Source organism: Apostichopus japonicus, chromosome 8 (genome assembly GCF_037975245.1).
Source record: "Apostichopus japonicus isolate 1M-3 chromosome 8, ASM3797524v1, whole genome shotgun sequence".
Lineage (NCBI taxonomy): Eukaryota > Metazoa > Echinodermata > Holothuroidea > Aspidochirotida > Stichopodidae > Apostichopus > Apostichopus japonicus.
This window is the reverse complement of record NC_092568.1, coordinates 31,127,402-31,142,379: the sequence shown is the minus strand read 5'-3', so window position 1 is coordinate 31,142,379 and position 14,978 is coordinate 31,127,402. Positions and strand designations below refer to the sequence as shown.

The 14,978-nt window shown below is 37.2% G+C and overlaps 1 protein-coding gene and 17 non-coding genes across 18 annotated transcripts in view; 1 reads left to right on the top strand and 17 right to left on the bottom strand.

The window, feature by feature from the left end:
- Positions 1-183: 183 nt before the first annotated feature.
- Trnay-gua (transfer RNA tyrosine (anticodon GUA)) lies at positions 184-269 on the bottom strand. Its single transcript is given in 2 exon segments — positions 184-219; positions 233-269. It is a non-coding gene; the product is annotated as a tRNA-Tyr (tRNA).
- Positions 270-637: 368 nt separating this feature from the next.
- Positions 638-723, bottom strand: Trnay-gua (transfer RNA tyrosine (anticodon GUA)). The gene is given in 2 exon segments: positions 638-673; positions 687-723. It is a non-coding gene; the product is annotated as a tRNA-Tyr (tRNA).
- Positions 724-1,001: 278 nt separating this feature from the next.
- On the bottom strand, positions 1,002-1,087 carry Trnay-gua (transfer RNA tyrosine (anticodon GUA)). The gene is given in 2 exon segments: positions 1,002-1,037; positions 1,051-1,087. It is a non-coding gene; the product is annotated as a tRNA-Tyr (tRNA).
- Positions 1,088-1,365: 278 nt separating this feature from the next.
- Positions 1,366-1,449, bottom strand: Trnat-agu (transfer RNA threonine (anticodon AGU)). Its single transcript is given in 2 exon segments — positions 1,366-1,401; positions 1,413-1,449. It is a non-coding gene; the product is annotated as a tRNA-Thr (tRNA).
- Positions 1,450-1,721: 272 nt separating this feature from the next.
- Trnay-gua (transfer RNA tyrosine (anticodon GUA)) lies at positions 1,722-1,807 on the bottom strand. The gene is given in 2 exon segments: positions 1,722-1,757; positions 1,771-1,807. It is a non-coding gene; the product is annotated as a tRNA-Tyr (tRNA).
- A 280-nt stretch (positions 1,808-2,087) lies between these two features.
- Positions 2,088-2,173, bottom strand: Trnay-gua (transfer RNA tyrosine (anticodon GUA)). The gene is given in 2 exon segments: positions 2,088-2,123; positions 2,137-2,173. It is a non-coding gene; the product is annotated as a tRNA-Tyr (tRNA).
- Positions 2,174-2,453: 280 nt separating this feature from the next.
- On the bottom strand, positions 2,454-2,541 carry Trnay-gua (transfer RNA tyrosine (anticodon GUA)). Its single transcript is given in 2 exon segments — positions 2,454-2,491; positions 2,505-2,541. It is a non-coding gene; the product is annotated as a tRNA-Tyr (tRNA).
- A 275-nt stretch (positions 2,542-2,816) lies between these two features.
- On the bottom strand, positions 2,817-2,902 carry Trnay-gua (transfer RNA tyrosine (anticodon GUA)). The gene is given in 2 exon segments: positions 2,817-2,852; positions 2,866-2,902. It is a non-coding gene; the product is annotated as a tRNA-Tyr (tRNA).
- A 276-nt stretch (positions 2,903-3,178) lies between these two features.
- Positions 3,179-3,264, bottom strand: Trnay-gua (transfer RNA tyrosine (anticodon GUA)). The gene is given in 2 exon segments: positions 3,179-3,214; positions 3,228-3,264. It is a non-coding gene; the product is annotated as a tRNA-Tyr (tRNA).
- Positions 3,265-3,538: 274 nt separating this feature from the next.
- Trnay-gua (transfer RNA tyrosine (anticodon GUA)) lies at positions 3,539-3,624 on the bottom strand. The gene is given in 2 exon segments: positions 3,539-3,574; positions 3,588-3,624. It is a non-coding gene; the product is annotated as a tRNA-Tyr (tRNA).
- Positions 3,625-3,901: 277 nt separating this feature from the next.
- Trnay-gua (transfer RNA tyrosine (anticodon GUA)) lies at positions 3,902-3,987 on the bottom strand. Its single transcript is given in 2 exon segments — positions 3,902-3,937; positions 3,951-3,987. It is a non-coding gene; the product is annotated as a tRNA-Tyr (tRNA).
- A 368-nt stretch (positions 3,988-4,355) lies between these two features.
- On the bottom strand, positions 4,356-4,441 carry Trnay-gua (transfer RNA tyrosine (anticodon GUA)). Its single transcript is given in 2 exon segments — positions 4,356-4,391; positions 4,405-4,441. It is a non-coding gene; the product is annotated as a tRNA-Tyr (tRNA).
- A 278-nt stretch (positions 4,442-4,719) lies between these two features.
- Positions 4,720-4,805, bottom strand: Trnay-gua (transfer RNA tyrosine (anticodon GUA)). The gene is given in 2 exon segments: positions 4,720-4,755; positions 4,769-4,805. It is a non-coding gene; the product is annotated as a tRNA-Tyr (tRNA).
- Positions 4,806-5,083: 278 nt separating this feature from the next.
- On the bottom strand, positions 5,084-5,167 carry Trnat-agu (transfer RNA threonine (anticodon AGU)). Its single transcript is given in 2 exon segments — positions 5,084-5,119; positions 5,131-5,167. It is a non-coding gene; the product is annotated as a tRNA-Thr (tRNA).
- A 273-nt stretch (positions 5,168-5,440) lies between these two features.
- Positions 5,441-5,526, bottom strand: Trnay-gua (transfer RNA tyrosine (anticodon GUA)). Its single transcript is given in 2 exon segments — positions 5,441-5,476; positions 5,490-5,526. It is a non-coding gene; the product is annotated as a tRNA-Tyr (tRNA).
- A 280-nt stretch (positions 5,527-5,806) lies between these two features.
- Positions 5,807-5,892, bottom strand: Trnay-gua (transfer RNA tyrosine (anticodon GUA)). The gene is given in 2 exon segments: positions 5,807-5,842; positions 5,856-5,892. It is a non-coding gene; the product is annotated as a tRNA-Tyr (tRNA).
- Positions 5,893-6,172: 280 nt separating this feature from the next.
- Positions 6,173-6,260, bottom strand: Trnay-gua (transfer RNA tyrosine (anticodon GUA)). The gene is given in 2 exon segments: positions 6,173-6,210; positions 6,224-6,260. It is a non-coding gene; the product is annotated as a tRNA-Tyr (tRNA).
- A 1,434-nt stretch (positions 6,261-7,694) lies between these two features.
- LOC139971559 (protein phosphatase 1 regulatory subunit 21-like) overlaps positions 7,695-14,978 on the top strand; it is a 127,244-nt gene continuing 119,960 nt past the window's right edge. The window contains exons 1-6 of the mRNA XM_071978140.1: positions 7,695-8,026; positions 10,392-10,460; positions 11,100-11,246; positions 12,117-12,215; positions 13,219-13,410; positions 14,594-14,720. Coding sequence (XP_071834241.1) covers positions 7,976-8,026; positions 10,392-10,460; positions 11,100-11,246; positions 12,117-12,215; positions 13,219-13,410; positions 14,594-14,720 — 685 coding nt within the window. The 5' untranslated portion in view covers positions 7,695-7,975. The remainder of the gene's footprint in view (positions 8,027-10,391; positions 10,461-11,099; positions 11,247-12,116; positions 12,216-13,218; positions 13,411-14,593; positions 14,721-14,978) is intronic.

Here is a 14,978-nt window from a genome sequence, read left to right as displayed (position 1 = left end):
GTTGTGGATTTCAGGGTCGTCAACATCCCTTCCCCCTCTCCACTGTGTTTGTGTGGGTATTACATCGTAAAAACTAAATCTACAGTGCATGTTTTCACCGGAGCATAATGCTATTGAAATAGAGCTACAATTAGTTGATGACGTCGATAAATACTGGTAAATGTTTGACTTTTGCAAAAGGAATCCTTCGAGCCGGAATCGAACCAGCGACCTACAGATGTCTTCCATCTAACTACAGTCTCCCGCTCTACCAACTGAGCTATCGAAGGACACTGAATATAAAGCAATCTCATCAATAACATCAACTTCATTCATTCATTTATTTGTTTTTTCACATACATTTTACAATGTGAATGGAAGTCTTCTGAAAAGCCTATGCTGGCTTAACAAAACAGTTGATGACTTAACAAAACAAGCCTATATTAAGCAATCTCATAAATAACATCAATTTCATTCATTCATTTATTTGTTTTTTTCACATACATTTTACAATGTGAATGGAAGTCTTCTGAAAAGCCTATGCTGGCTTAACAAAACAGTTGATGACTTAACAAAACAAGCTTAACAATACAGGCTTAACAAAACAAGTTCATGACATCGATAAATACTGGTAAATGTTTGACTTTTGCAAAAGGAATCCTTCGAGCCGGAATCGAACCAGCGACCTAGAGATGTCTTCCATCTAACTACAGTCTCCCGCTCTACCAACTGAGCTATCGAAGGACACTGAATATTAAGCAATCTCATCAATAACATCAATTTAGGACCCTTCTGTTAAAATATTCGAAGAACATGATGCAATCCAAATCTAAATCAGTTGTGGATTTCAGGGTCGTCAACATCCCCTTCCCCCCTCTCCACTGTGTTTGTGTGGGTATTACATCGTAAAAACTAAATCTACAGTGCATGTTTTCACCGGAGCATAATGCTATTGAAATAGAGCTACAATTAGTTGATGACGTCGATAAATACTGGTAAATGTTTGACTTTTGCAAAAGGAATCCTTCGAGCCGGAATCGAACCAGCGACCTAGAGATGTCTTCCATCTAACTACAGTCTCCCGCTCTACCAACTGAGCTATCGAAGGACACTGAATATTAAGCAATCTCATCAATAACATCAATTTAGGACCATTTTGTTAAAATATTCGAAGAACATGATGCAAACCAAATCTAAATCAGTTGTGGATTTCAGGGTCGTCAACATCCCCTTCCCCCCTCTCCACTGTGTTTGTGTGGGTATTACATCGTAAAAACTAAATCTATAGTGCATGTTTTCACCGGAGCATAATGCTATTGAAATAGAGCTACAATTAGTTGATGACGTCGATAAATACTGGTAAATGTTTGACTTTTGCAAAAGGAATCATTCGAGCCGGAATCGAACCAGCGACCTAGAGATGTCTTCCATCTAACTAGTCTCCCGCTCTACCAACTGAGCTATCGAAGGACACTGAATATTAAGCAATCTCATCAATAACATCAATTTACGACCCTTTTGTTAAAATATTCGAATAACATCATACACACTCAATCTATATCAGTTGTGGATTTCAGGGTCATCAACCCCCCCCCCCCCCTCCACTGTGTTTGTGTGGGTATTACATCGTAAAAACTAAATCTATAGTGCATGTTTTCACCGGAGCATTATGCTATTGAAATAGAGCTACAAGATGATGACGTCGATAAATACTGGTAAATGTTTGACTTTTGCAAAAGGAATCCTTCGAGCCGGAATCGAACCAGCGACCTACAGATGTCTTCCATCTAACTACAGTCTCCCGCTCTACCAACTGAGCTATCGAAGGACACTGAATATTAAGCAATCTCATCAATAACATCAATTTACGACCCTTTTTTGTTAAAATATTCGAAGAACATCTTGCAAACCAAATCTAAATCAGTTGTGGATTTCAGGGTCGTCAACACCCCCCTCCCCCCTCTCCACTGTGTTTGTGTGGGTATTACATCGTAAAAACTAAATCTATAGTGCATGTTTTCACCGGAGCATAATGCTATTGAAATAGAGCTACAATTAGTTGATGACGTCGATAAATACTGGTAAATGTTTGACTTTTGCAAAAGGAATCCTTCGAGCCGGAATCGAACCAGCGACCTACAGATGTCTTCCATCTAACTACAGTCTCCCGCTCTACCAACTGAGCTATCGAAGGACACTGAATATTAAGCAATCTCATCAATAACATCAATTTACGACCCTTTTTTGTTAAAATATTCGAAGAACATCTTGCAAACCAAATCTAAGCCAGTTGTGGATTTCAGGGTCGTCAACACCCCCCTCCCCCCTCTCCACTGTGTTTGTGTGGGTATTACATCGTAAAAACTAAATCTATAGTGCATGTTTTCACCGGAGCATAATGCTATTGAAATAGAGCTACAATTAGTTGATGACGTCGATAAATACTGGTAAATGTTTGACTTTTGCAAAAGGAATCATTCGAGCCGGAATCGAACCAGCGACCTATAGAGATGTCTTCCATCTAAGTACAGTCTCCCGCTCTACCAACTGAGCTATCGAAGGACACTGGATATTAAGCAATCTCATCAATAACATCAATTTACGACCCTTTTGTTAAAATATTCGAATAACATCATACACACTCAATCTATATCAGTTGTGAATTTCAGGGTCATCAACCCTCCCCCCCCCCCCCCTCCATTGTGTTTGTGTGGGTATTACATCGTAAAAACTAAATCTACAGTGCATGTTTTCACCGGAACATAATGCTATTGAAATAGAGCTACAAGTTGATGACGTCGATAAAAACTGGTAAATGTTTGACTTTGCAAAAGGAATCCTTCGAGCCGGAATCGAACCAGCGACCTAGAGATGTCTTCCATCTAACTACAGTCTCCCGCTCTACCAACTGAGCTATCGAAGGACACTGAATATTAAGCAATCTCACCAATAACATCAATTTACGACCCTTTTTTGTTAAAATATTCGAAGAACATCTTGCAAACCAAATCTAAATCAGTTGTGGATTTCAGGGTCGTCAATATCCCCTTCCCCCCTCTCCACTGTGTTTGTGTGGGTATTACATCGTAAAAACTAAATCTACAGTGCATGTTTTCACCGGAGCATAATGCTATTGAAATAGAGCTACAAGTTGATGACGTCGATAAATACTGGTAAATGTTTGACTTTGCAAAAGGAATCATTCGAGCCGGAATCGAACCAGCGACCTAGAGATGTCTTCCATCTAACTACAGTCTCCCGCTCTACCAACTGAGCTATCGAAGGACACTGAATATTAACCAATCTCATCAATAACATGAATTTAGGACCCTATTGTTAAAATATTCGAAGAACATCTTGCAAACCAAATCTAAATCAGTTGTGGATTTCAGGGTCGTCAACCCCCCCCCCCTCTCCACTGTGTTTGTGTGGGTATTACATCGTAAAAACTAAATCTATAGTGCATGTTTTCACCAGAGCATAATGCTATTGAAATAGAGCTACAATTAGTTGATGACGTCGATAAATACTGGTAAATGTTTGACTTTTGCAAAAGGAATCCTTCGAGCCGGAATCGAACCAGCGACCTAGAGATGTCTTCCATCTAACTACAGTCTCCCGCTCTACCAACTGAGCTATCGAAGGACACTGAATATTAAGCAATCTCATCAATAACATGAATTTAGGACCATTTTGTTAAAATATTCGAAGAACATGATGCAAACCAAATCTAAATCAGTTGTGGATTTCAGGGTCGTCAACATCCCTTCCCCCCTCTCCACTGTGTTTGTGTGGGTATTACATCGTAAAAACTAAATCTACAGTGCATGTTTTCACCGGAGCATAATGCTATTGAAATAGAGCTACAATTAGTTGATGACGTCGATAAATACTGGTAAATGTTTGACTTTTGCAAAAGGAATCCTTCGAGCCGGAATCGAACCAGCGACCTAGAGATGTCTTCCATCTAACTACAGTCTCCCGCTCTACCAACTGAGCTATCGAAGGACACTGAATATAAAGCAATCTCATCAATAACATCAACTTCATTCATTCATTTATTTGTTTTTTCACATACATTTTACAATGTGAATGGAAGTCTTCTGAAAAGCCTATGCTGGCTTAACAAAACAGTTGATGACTTAACAAAACAAGCCTATATTAAGCAATCTCATCAATAACATCAATTTCATTCATTCATTTATTTGTTTTTTTCACATACATTTTACAATGTGAATGGAAGTCTTCTGAAAAGCCTATGCTGGCTTAACAAAACAGTTGATGACTTAACAAAACAAGCTTAACAATACAGGCTTAACAAAACAAGTTCATGACATCGATAAATACTGGTAAATGTTTGACTTTTGCAAAAGGAATCCTTCGAGCCGGAATCGAACCAGCGACCTAGAGATGTCTTCCATCTAACTACAGTCTCCCGCTCTACCAACTGAGCTATCGAAGGACACTGAATATTAAGCAATCTCATCAATAACATCAATTTAGGACCCTTCTGTTAAAATATTCGAAGAACATGATGCAATCCAAATCTAAATCAGTTGTGGATTTCAGGGTCGTCAACATCCCCTTCCCCCCTCTCCACTGTGTTTGTGTGGGTATTACATCGTAAAAACTAAATCTACAGTGCATGTTTTCACCGGAGCATAATGCTATTGAAATAGAGCTACAATTAGTTGATGACGTCGATAAATACTGGTAAATGTTTGACTTTTGCAAAAGGAATCCTTCGAGCCGGAATCGAACCAGCGACCTAGAGATGTCTTCCATCTAACTACAGTCTCCCGCTCTACCAACTGAGCTATCGAAGGACACTGAATATTAAGCAATCTCATCAATAACATCAATTTAGGACCATTTTGTTAAAATATTCGAAGAACATGATGCAAACCAAATCTAAATCAGTTGTGGATTTCAGGGTCGTCAACATCCCCTTCCCCCCTCTCCACTGTGTTTGTGTGGGTATTACATCGTAAAAACTAAATCTATAGTGCATGTTTTCACCGGAGCATAATGCTATTGAAATAGAGCTACAATTAGTTGATGACGTCGATAAATACTGGTAAATGTTTGACTTTTGCAAAAGGAATCATTCGAGCCGGAATCGAACCAGCGACCTAGAGATGTCTTCCATCTAACTAGTCTCCCGCTCTACCAACTGAGCTATCGAAGGACACTGAATATTAAGCAATCTCATCAATAACATCAATTTACGACCCTTTTGTTAAAATATTCGAATAACATCATACACACTCAATCTATATCAGTTGTGGATTTCAGGGTCATCAACCCCCCCCCCCCCCCTCCACTGTGTTTGTGTGGGTATTACATCGTAAAAACTAAATCTATAGTGCATGTTTTCACCGGAGCATTATGCTATTGAAATAGAGCTACAAGATGATGACGTCGATAAATACTGGTAAATGTTTGACTTTTGCAAAAGGAATCCTTCGAGCCGGAATCGAACCAGCGACCTACAGATGTCTTCCATCTAACTACAGTCTCCCGCTCTACCAACTGAGCTATCGAAGGACACTGAATATTAAGCAATCTCATCAATAACATCAATTTACGACCCTTTTTTGTTAAAATATTCGAAGAACATCTTGCAAACCAAATCTAAATCAGTTGTGGATTTCAGGGTCGTCAACACCCCCCTCCCCCCTCTCCACTGTGTTTGTGTGGGTATTACATCGTAAAAACTAAATCTATAGTGCATGTTTTCACCGGAGCATAATGCTATTGAAATAGAGCTACAATTAGTTGATGACGTCGATAAATACTGGTAAATGTTTGACTTTTGCAAAAGGAATCCTTCGAGCCGGAATCGAACCAGCGACCTACAGATGTCTTCCATCTAACTACAGTCTCCCGCTCTACCAACTGAGCTATCGAAGGACACTGAATATTAAGCAATCTCATCAATAACATCAATTTACGACCCTTTTTTGTTAAAATATTCGAAGAACATCTTGCAAACCAAATCTAAGCCAGTTGTGGATTTCAGGGTCGTCAACACCCCCCTCCCCCCTCTCCACTGTGTTTGTGTGGGTATTACATCGTAAAAACTAAATCTATAGTGCATGTTTTCACCGGAGCATAATGCTATTGAAATAGAGCTACAATTAGTTGATGACGTCGATAAATACTGGTAAATGTTTGACTTTTGCAAAAGGAATCATTCGAGCCGGAATCGAACCAGCGACCTATAGAGATGTCTTCCATCTAAGTACAGTCTCCCGCTCTACCAACTGAGCTATCGAAGGACACTGGATATTAAGCAATCTCATCAATAACATCAATTTACGACCCTATTGTTAAAATATTCGAATAACATCATACACACTCAATCTATATCAGTTGTGAATTTCAGGGTCATCAACCCTCCCCCCCCCCCCCTCCATTGTGTTTGTGTGGGTATTACATCGTAAAAACTAAATCTATAGTGCATGTTTTCACCGGAGCATTATGCTATTGAAATAGAGCTACAAGATGATGACTTCGATAAATACTGGTAAATGTTTGACTTTTGCAAAAGGAATCCTTCGAGCCGGAATCGAACCAGCGACCTAGAGATGTCTTCCATCTTACTATACAGGGTCCATTTCATTTTTCTCTTTTAATTGAAATTCTCAAATTCGCATGAGTAAAATGAAACTAATGAGTTATAGTTCCCATAATGAAAGAAGAACAAATTATTTGAAATAATGGTCTTTTTCGCCTATGAATATTACGAGTGTAAAACTTTGTTTTTTATAACGGTAGTTTTACTAAGACATATTTTACATTTGATTTTTGTAAAGGAAATCTTCTGGGCCGGAAAGGATCAGCGAAAGATAAAGTTGACTATAATTTGTTTTATAGTTTCCCGCGCTCTATCATGTAAAAGAGCTATCGAAAGTATTTTAAACTCAGAGAGACAGAACTGTATAGTGGAGACGGAGAATTAAGTTGAAGTATTATTAGTTTTCCTTTGGAGTGGGTGGGCTGAAGACCTCTCTCCAACCTCAGATGTCTTTTCCTTTCTCACTCCTATGCTTGTTTTTAGTGGTGGTAAACACGTAAAGGAACTTGCCCCCAATATGGGGTGGGGTGGAGTGAGGGTTGGATTTGAAGATGGAAATTATAAACATGCCACTGTGGAAGATGACGGTTATGGATGCCCAATTAAAGAAATTATGTTCTTAACTGCATATATTAAGGGATACGGGAGAGGAATTTCCCCTACCACACTTCCGCAACACCGAATAGCACGTCCACTTATACTCAGTGCCGGTAGTCATTTCATATGTGTTCATGACTGATAATATGTACAGTCTCGTCGGTAATAATTCTTTTAATATTTGAAAACGTTATTTCAGTATGGAAATGATTATGGGATAAGAAAGCACAGGTACGGTCGCTTGACGAGTGTGGCCACTTGGCATGATTTCCCTACAACTACTGGTATCTTCTGCAAGTTCTGCAACCATTGATGCACGTCTGCAGTTTACATGGCGCTCTTTACATTTGGTTATACTGTTGCTAAGTTCACGTGAGGGAAACCCCCCTTATACCCTCCCCCAATGCAGGTTTCAGTCACAGCCTCACGTCAACCCTGCCTGAAATCATACTTGGGAGTTGCTCATGGTATAATCCTAACTTTGATGAAAATATAGTAAGCCTATATCAACTTCATGTTGATTGAATGAGCTGCCAACCGGCAGTTGGCAAAAGTACTGAAACGACTTAGCGCAAGCGTGACAGTGCCTGTCAGCAATTTGAGGACAACTACTAACGCAGGTTCTGTTGCCTTCGATGACTTCTAGTACAATACACCATTATATTACGAACGTAATTTGGATATATATCTATGGTCAATGTAAGCGAGTACACGGTACCGGTACGGAAACGTGAAATCAGTGCACTTAAAACACCGATGACCCCAGGTCCCGGGGACTAAATTGTTGTTCAATTTCTGCGTACACAGTTCAAATCCACAATGGCAGATTTACAACAGAAATATCAAAAGCTCGCCCAAGAATACGCTAAGGTATCTTATTGAGAAATTACAATACTCACCCAGACTGAGTGACTACGGCCCATACTGAATAGGCCTTACAAGTTACAGTAACACAGCCTAGCTTAGGCCTTACTTAGCCTGTACTGTTATGTGTTGTTAGTGCTTGGCCTAAATTTATCTGTGATTAGTGAAACCGCCCCTTTGTGACACAAAATTAAATGTTCAGCATCACTAATGAATGCAAGGCCTTCTGAATTATGCGATATATATGTATAAAACGACAGGTGAAGATCTTTGACTTGTATTAATTAGTAAACTATTCTACAGTAGGATCACTCATTAATGTATGTTGTCCAGTTAAAGAGTTGTTGACAATTGACAATTCATAATCATGGACGTTAAATATGAACGTAAGAGACAAACTTCGGTCAGCTTGCGGCTTTGATAAGCCAACGAAGCTTCTTCATGAGTTCCTGCTTGCAGGAGGATCTAAAATACATACATACAAATACATACTTGCCCCCAGACTAGAGCCTATGCATATTTCTAAGCTTATGGAAGTTTGGCAGTAGGCTAGCTTACTTTGCTAGTTGTAGTAGTAGATAACAGCTGTTGAGCCGGATCGTAACAAAATAGACATTACCAAAAATTACATATGCTCAATACTAATGGGAATACTTTCTGTTGCAAGCCAGAAGTTGAACTTGTTTTCTGATTTCTCTTGGAAAGTTTTAGTCTTAATATTACAATTAGTAGTAGTGACAGAATGATGAGATATAACTTCTGAAGATAACTACACTAACCAATTAGAACTAGGCCTAAGGAACATTTTGGAAGTAGCTTGAGGCTTGTTTTCATTAGTTTATTTCTAGTAAGCTTCCAGGATTTTATTGCAATGTACTGGTATGTAGGCCCTATTGCTACTGATAAACTGACGGACAGTCGGCCTTTGGTTTACCTACATACTGTCTGATGAAATCACAGAGGTGTGTCTTATTTATCTAGTTTTGTAGCCAAGTGCTGCATTTGGCCCAAAGTAGCTACACCAAATCGTGGTATTCTAATGAAGTTGCATGATAAGTTCATCCCATTATTGTATGAGTGTATCATGTTACTTCACATATTTTACTATGTTTTGTAAAAAATAGTGTTCGACCGATAAGAGGTTACATAATCTGCATCGGGCCAATTATCAGACAATTGGTAAATAATCGGCATCGGCAAAATCCATTGCGCTACCGATTATTTGGAATCGATTATGACGTTCCAAATAAAAGATTGTATTTTTCCGTGCTTTTGATTCTCACTACAAGCACAACCACAACATGTACTTAAGTCAATGGAGAAGCGCCATTGACTTACTGTGTATGATCGTTTGAAACAACGTTCCATCGGAAGTTTTCCCTCGCAGATGGTAACCATTGAAAACTTGAAGCAGACGTTCAGGATTGTTTTTTTTTTCATAATAAAATAAAATTGTTAGCGAACTGCTTATCCACTAAAGAGCCTGTGCAAGCATAAGTGTAGAAGTATGTTGGCCTGACGTTTCGATCCTGCTAGGATCGAAACGTCAGGCCAACTTACCTTTACGCATTTACGCGTTGTGGCGGGATTGCAAGATTGCGACTCCTCGTTATAAAGTTCAGCGCCCCATGTATGTATTACAGTGTTCTTTACTTACTCCATTAATCTTTTTTGTGAAACGTTAAGTTTTTCATTTACATATATGATTGTATTGGCCTAGAAGTTGGTAATCATGCATATACGCTAAATCATACATTAGGCAAGTTCCAAGAAAATGATGAAATAATCGGTAATCGGCATCGGCCCAATTGTCACAGGAACTAGTGGGTAATCGGTAAAACCCATTATCATCGAACACTAGTATAAACATACTGCTTATCTTGGAATTTGTCAATTCAATCACATTAAAAAGTTTGTCAGTTTCTAAGCTTCATGTGACATTGGAAATTTTGTTGAGGTATTTGATCATTCATAGGCTTCATTCTGTAGGCTTTGACATTTCAGATGAGTTTTCCAGATACATTAGAAAGTCAAAGGGAGAAAAAACAATTGTCAACGAAAGGCCTGAGTGGGAAAATAAATATATATTAGAGGCTGACAATTTGAAAGTGTGGAAAGTTAGGAAATTAGAGGACTCAGTGAGGAACAATTCTTTGAAGATGATAGTAAAATGCTCTATAAAATTTGTGTGTGAGTAACCATTAATTGACTGTCTGGCATATTTTTTGAATATTGGTGAGCTTTGAAAATTGAAAAGCAGTTTATGTATTCTCCAGAACAATTCCAAAATTTTATTTTCCAAAGTATCAAGTTTTCACTCAGTTGGTTATTTAAAGCTTTATAGAAAAATGAATGATTTTATTTTTTACAGAAAAAAAATGAGAATCAGGTTCTGAAAGAAGCAGTTATCACAAACAGAGACTTGGAGAAACAGCACAAGGTTTGAAAATGATTTTTATTTTGCATTTTATTGTGCGAGGGGGGTGGGGGTTGGTAGGTGGGCCGGATTTCATATTTACTTTAGCTGAGGAGTATATCTAAGGGGAGGTGGGGTGGGCTGGTGATGAAGCGTTCATGGGTTATGAAAGTTGTTTCGTGCCTTGCTATAGAGATTACTCATCCCCTAACTTTTTTCAAAAACCTGTGTATTGAAAACATGATAGTGGAACTGGAAGTCTTTCAAAGAATGACAAAAATGATACAAATATTTGTTAGGTAGATTCCTCAAGTAGGATGTTCAGGAAGTCATAATAATGATCCTAATTTATAAACAAGTTTGATTGTAAAAAGGAAATATTTTCTTGTTAGTTTAATTTTGTTTAATTTTATTATCAAAGTGTTTATTTTGAGCTGCTTCAACTCATGATTGAAATTAATGTTGTAACATGTTTTGTCACATTATTCAAGATTGAAAAAGAAATTCTTAAGATGAAAGTTTTTTTTTTTTTTTTTTACAAATATTTCTAGAAATCTTAGAAGTAGGATTAAAGAGCTTTGAAGGCAGTGAATGACCGATTTTACTGATTTTGGCTTTCAGTGTTTCTATATCCATTGACTCACTTCTGTTTTCATTTTTCAGGACGCCATAAAAGAGAGGGATCTCAAAATTCGCAAGATAGAGCAAGAAAACGAGAGTCTGAATTTCCGCAATCAGCAGTTGACGAAGAAAGTTGAAGGACTCCAAGAACAACTCCGCACCGCTGAAAGCAGAGGAAGCAAGAACGCGGTAAGCAAAGTTCACCCATGGACTGCTAAGTTTTTAGTTCCAAACTATGAGAAACTGATGTGAATATAGTTAAGAAAATTAAGTAAACAGAAATGTAAATGTCCATTTTCACGTTAAAAGTAAAATTTCCATCCAAGTATGTAAAGTTCATGACAACAGCAAAAATAGGGGAAAATGCTAACATGGAGTTTGTTTATTATGTTTGGCTTTAATGTGAAACCAAATTTTGGAATGAAAAATTTGTCAAATTGTTATCGCAAGAAACATAAACTGTGACATAATAATATATATATAGTGGTGGATGCATGCCCACCATGAGTACAAATGCCAGTTGTTCTTGCCCCAGGTCAAAGGTTACTTTATAGTAGCAGGTTTTCTCTATTTATATGGTGTTAAACATATTTCATACAGTATTTTCTTCTCCTTCTCTTTCTTCTTTGGTTGCTTAACCCCCCCGCCAACCCCACCCCCTTTTTTCCATCTCATTTGGTTTCCTAAGTTAGTGCAGAAAATTACGTAAGTTTCTTTGAAACTTCCTCTCTGGTTTCCTTTCATCAACGGACAAACAAAGTTTATACTTTCTGAATCCTTGTACATATATGCTATGTTTTCTATTATTATATTATTAAGTTCTGTTATTAATATACACTCTATTTCTCACTCTGGTATTTCTACTGCACCACTGATTTGATAACTAAATTTAATTTAATTTAATTTTTCATAAAAACTTCAAATACTTGGTAATACTTCATTAAACATTTTCATTAACTTTCAAACACTTATTTAAGCTGATAATTTGTTTTTTAGGAAGCTATTTCTACCGTGTGATTGTTTATATCTTTGTTTCATCTCTTTGTCGTCTATGAACAGGTGAGAGGAGATGATCACCATATATCTGACCCGACGTTAGAAATACTCCAAACTGAATTGAGATCAAAGATTGAAGAAATCGCCAAGCTTCATCAAAAGGTCTCAATGAGCTGCTACATAAAGTAGCTTGTTTTTATGTATTTGTTTTATTGTATTTTGTTGTGTCTGTGATCTGTTTCATATGTCAAATTGAGTGATATAGTAACAGATGAAAACTGATGAAATGGAATAGGTGTTAGACAACATGTGTTCTGTGTTGGTAGTGGACCTACAGGGATCCTACAAAGGGTGCCCAAGGTCTGAAGATAACATGTTTGCAGGGATCCTCGTTATTAACAATACTACTTACCCTTTCCCCTGCCCCCAAATGGGAAACTGAGTGTGGGCATTGCATGATGGTCGGTCGTAAGGTAAGAGAAGTTAGGTGTAAAGCTAGGAGGGGAAATGATTTGAATGGATGGAATTTTTTTTTCTTTTTGTCTTAACAAGACCATGATAAATGCATTTTGACAGACTCATGGAGCTTGAAGTAAACAAACCTGCTGATAAAATCAGAAGAAACTCTTAACTCTTACATCTGACCTCAGTTTTATTTTATTTTCTCAAGTTATAAGTATAATCTATCTAGACCCAACCCTTGTCTTTCTGCAGAAGTGTATGCTAATGTGTTCACGGACATACTCCAATACATATCGAAAATATTCATAGAAATGAAGCAAATATTGCGCATCTGTAATCTGATATTGTGGGGCAAAAGTGGACAAATTGTAACAAATCCAAATTTGTATAGTAGTTCTTCGATAAATGCATAATACTTTTTTTTCTGTAATGCATCAAATTCATGACGGTAGTATCATCAGGACCACCACCATGTGAAAGTATTAAACATTTCTATTATAAAAATTAATTGTTTATCATGGAACCAAGGTGTTTGTTTCCCCCCCTTTTTTATGCAAACATTTGGTAGAAATCACCTCTGTGGGAAATTTCTCAGTAAATTGATTGGATTGAGCTATCTTTGAAGAAAGTCAAAGAACTCTTTAAGATTATATTTCTTGAAATTAAAATTAAGGTTTGGGTGTCTCTTTTTCTTGTTGGACAGCTGAATGATGGCTCTGAACAACATGTACAATCAGTCACAGATTTACAAAACAGACTGGAAAATTTGGAGAGAGAAAATAGTCAACATCAAAGTGTCCTGGAAGGTTTGAAAAGAGAACATCAGGAGACCGTGGAGAGACTTCAAGAAGACAAAGCTAGACTAGAAATTAAAGTCCAGAATCAAGAAAAAGTGGTGAGAAATTTAATTTTTGTAGTTGTTGTTAACGAGGTCAAAAAAGTTTTGGGGTGTGTGGTATGTTTCAAATGTCATTTTCTCTCAACCTGTAAATCAGATAATTATATGCTTTACGAAAGTGTTGTTTTGTATGTTTGGGGTTATCAATCATTAATATGCCCTCCGCACTATTCTGTTTACAAAAGGTTGGAAAGAATTTGGTTTATATTATTGATACAAGAGTTAATATAACATTTGTTGGTGCATGGGAAAATATTATGGTTTTAGCAAATTATCTTATAAATAAACTATAAACATTCCTCTTGAGCAATATACAAAAAACAAAATGGTTCTGAATTGAAAATCTTGAGTCGAGTAGAACTTATAGTGTTTTAGGTTTGAAGATTTCATTATTTTGTTACACATTTTTTTTTGTGCAAGATTTTACATTGTTTTGCTTTATTAGCACAAAGGCAGATATGTAGTCCAGTAATTATGACAGCAGACAACATAACAAATTAAATTTGTTGCTCTAAAACTCTTTTCAACTCATGGCTTACAAATGTAGCCCACATATAAGTCGAAACAATGATGTTCCTGAAGCAGTTTATTGATTCATTGGTACATAGAAATAGGGTGCGTCGGTATACCGATATATCAGGTATACTGGGTATTTCATTCATACCCATACCAACCTGTTTTTGTCAGAAGTGGTAGCACTGTCTTAGACAATCTTAATACGATTCTGCGCATTACGTATATTCATACCTGTTCTGAAAATCTTTAAATAAGTTGCTGCAAAAGAAAAAAAACAGAGATGGAAAGTCGTTATTAAATCGCATATACATTTGTAGGCTAGGCTAGTGTCCATAGGTTCATGTTAGTGTTTGATAGCATAGTTAACGCTGGAAGTAGAGGTTCTGCAAAAAAATTATGGTATACCCGGGAATACAGGGTATTCGTCAGCGGGTATACAGGTATCTGTTTTGGCTTATACCGACGCACCATTCATGAAAATGTGATTGCAAAGAATATGTGTCAGAGATCACCTTTTCTTTTTCGTGTTTTTATTAATAATTTGATTGGACTTGAGCTGTAGATCTGTTACATGTGAGAGGCAGGATGATTGTTGAAGAAAATATTTGAAAATCTTAAATTTTCAAATCATACTAAATGGCTTTTTATCTCTCTTCGAGTGTAGGTTCAATCTTCAACGTTAACGGCAGCCCAATGTTCAGACGAGCTGACCAGGGTACAGGAGGACCTAGAGGCCAAGATCCAGTGGGCCATGGGAATTATCAATAATAAACTACCGTTCAATGACACAGGTTAGTCAACAGACAGTCTTTCTCTTTTCCTTTTATTCTGTGCAAAATGTTTACAATCGTTTTGAATTAGTCTGAGTGTAAACATCCACTGATATACTTGAGTAGTAGGGATCAAAGTGAAACCATGACTGAGTGGAGTTGCAACTCTTAGAGAAAGCCAGACACAAGTTTAAATTTAGACGTTTATTAGAGAAATGTGTTTTAACAATCATTTGGAATATGTATAAGTATAAATATCCACTGATGTGAAATAAAAGA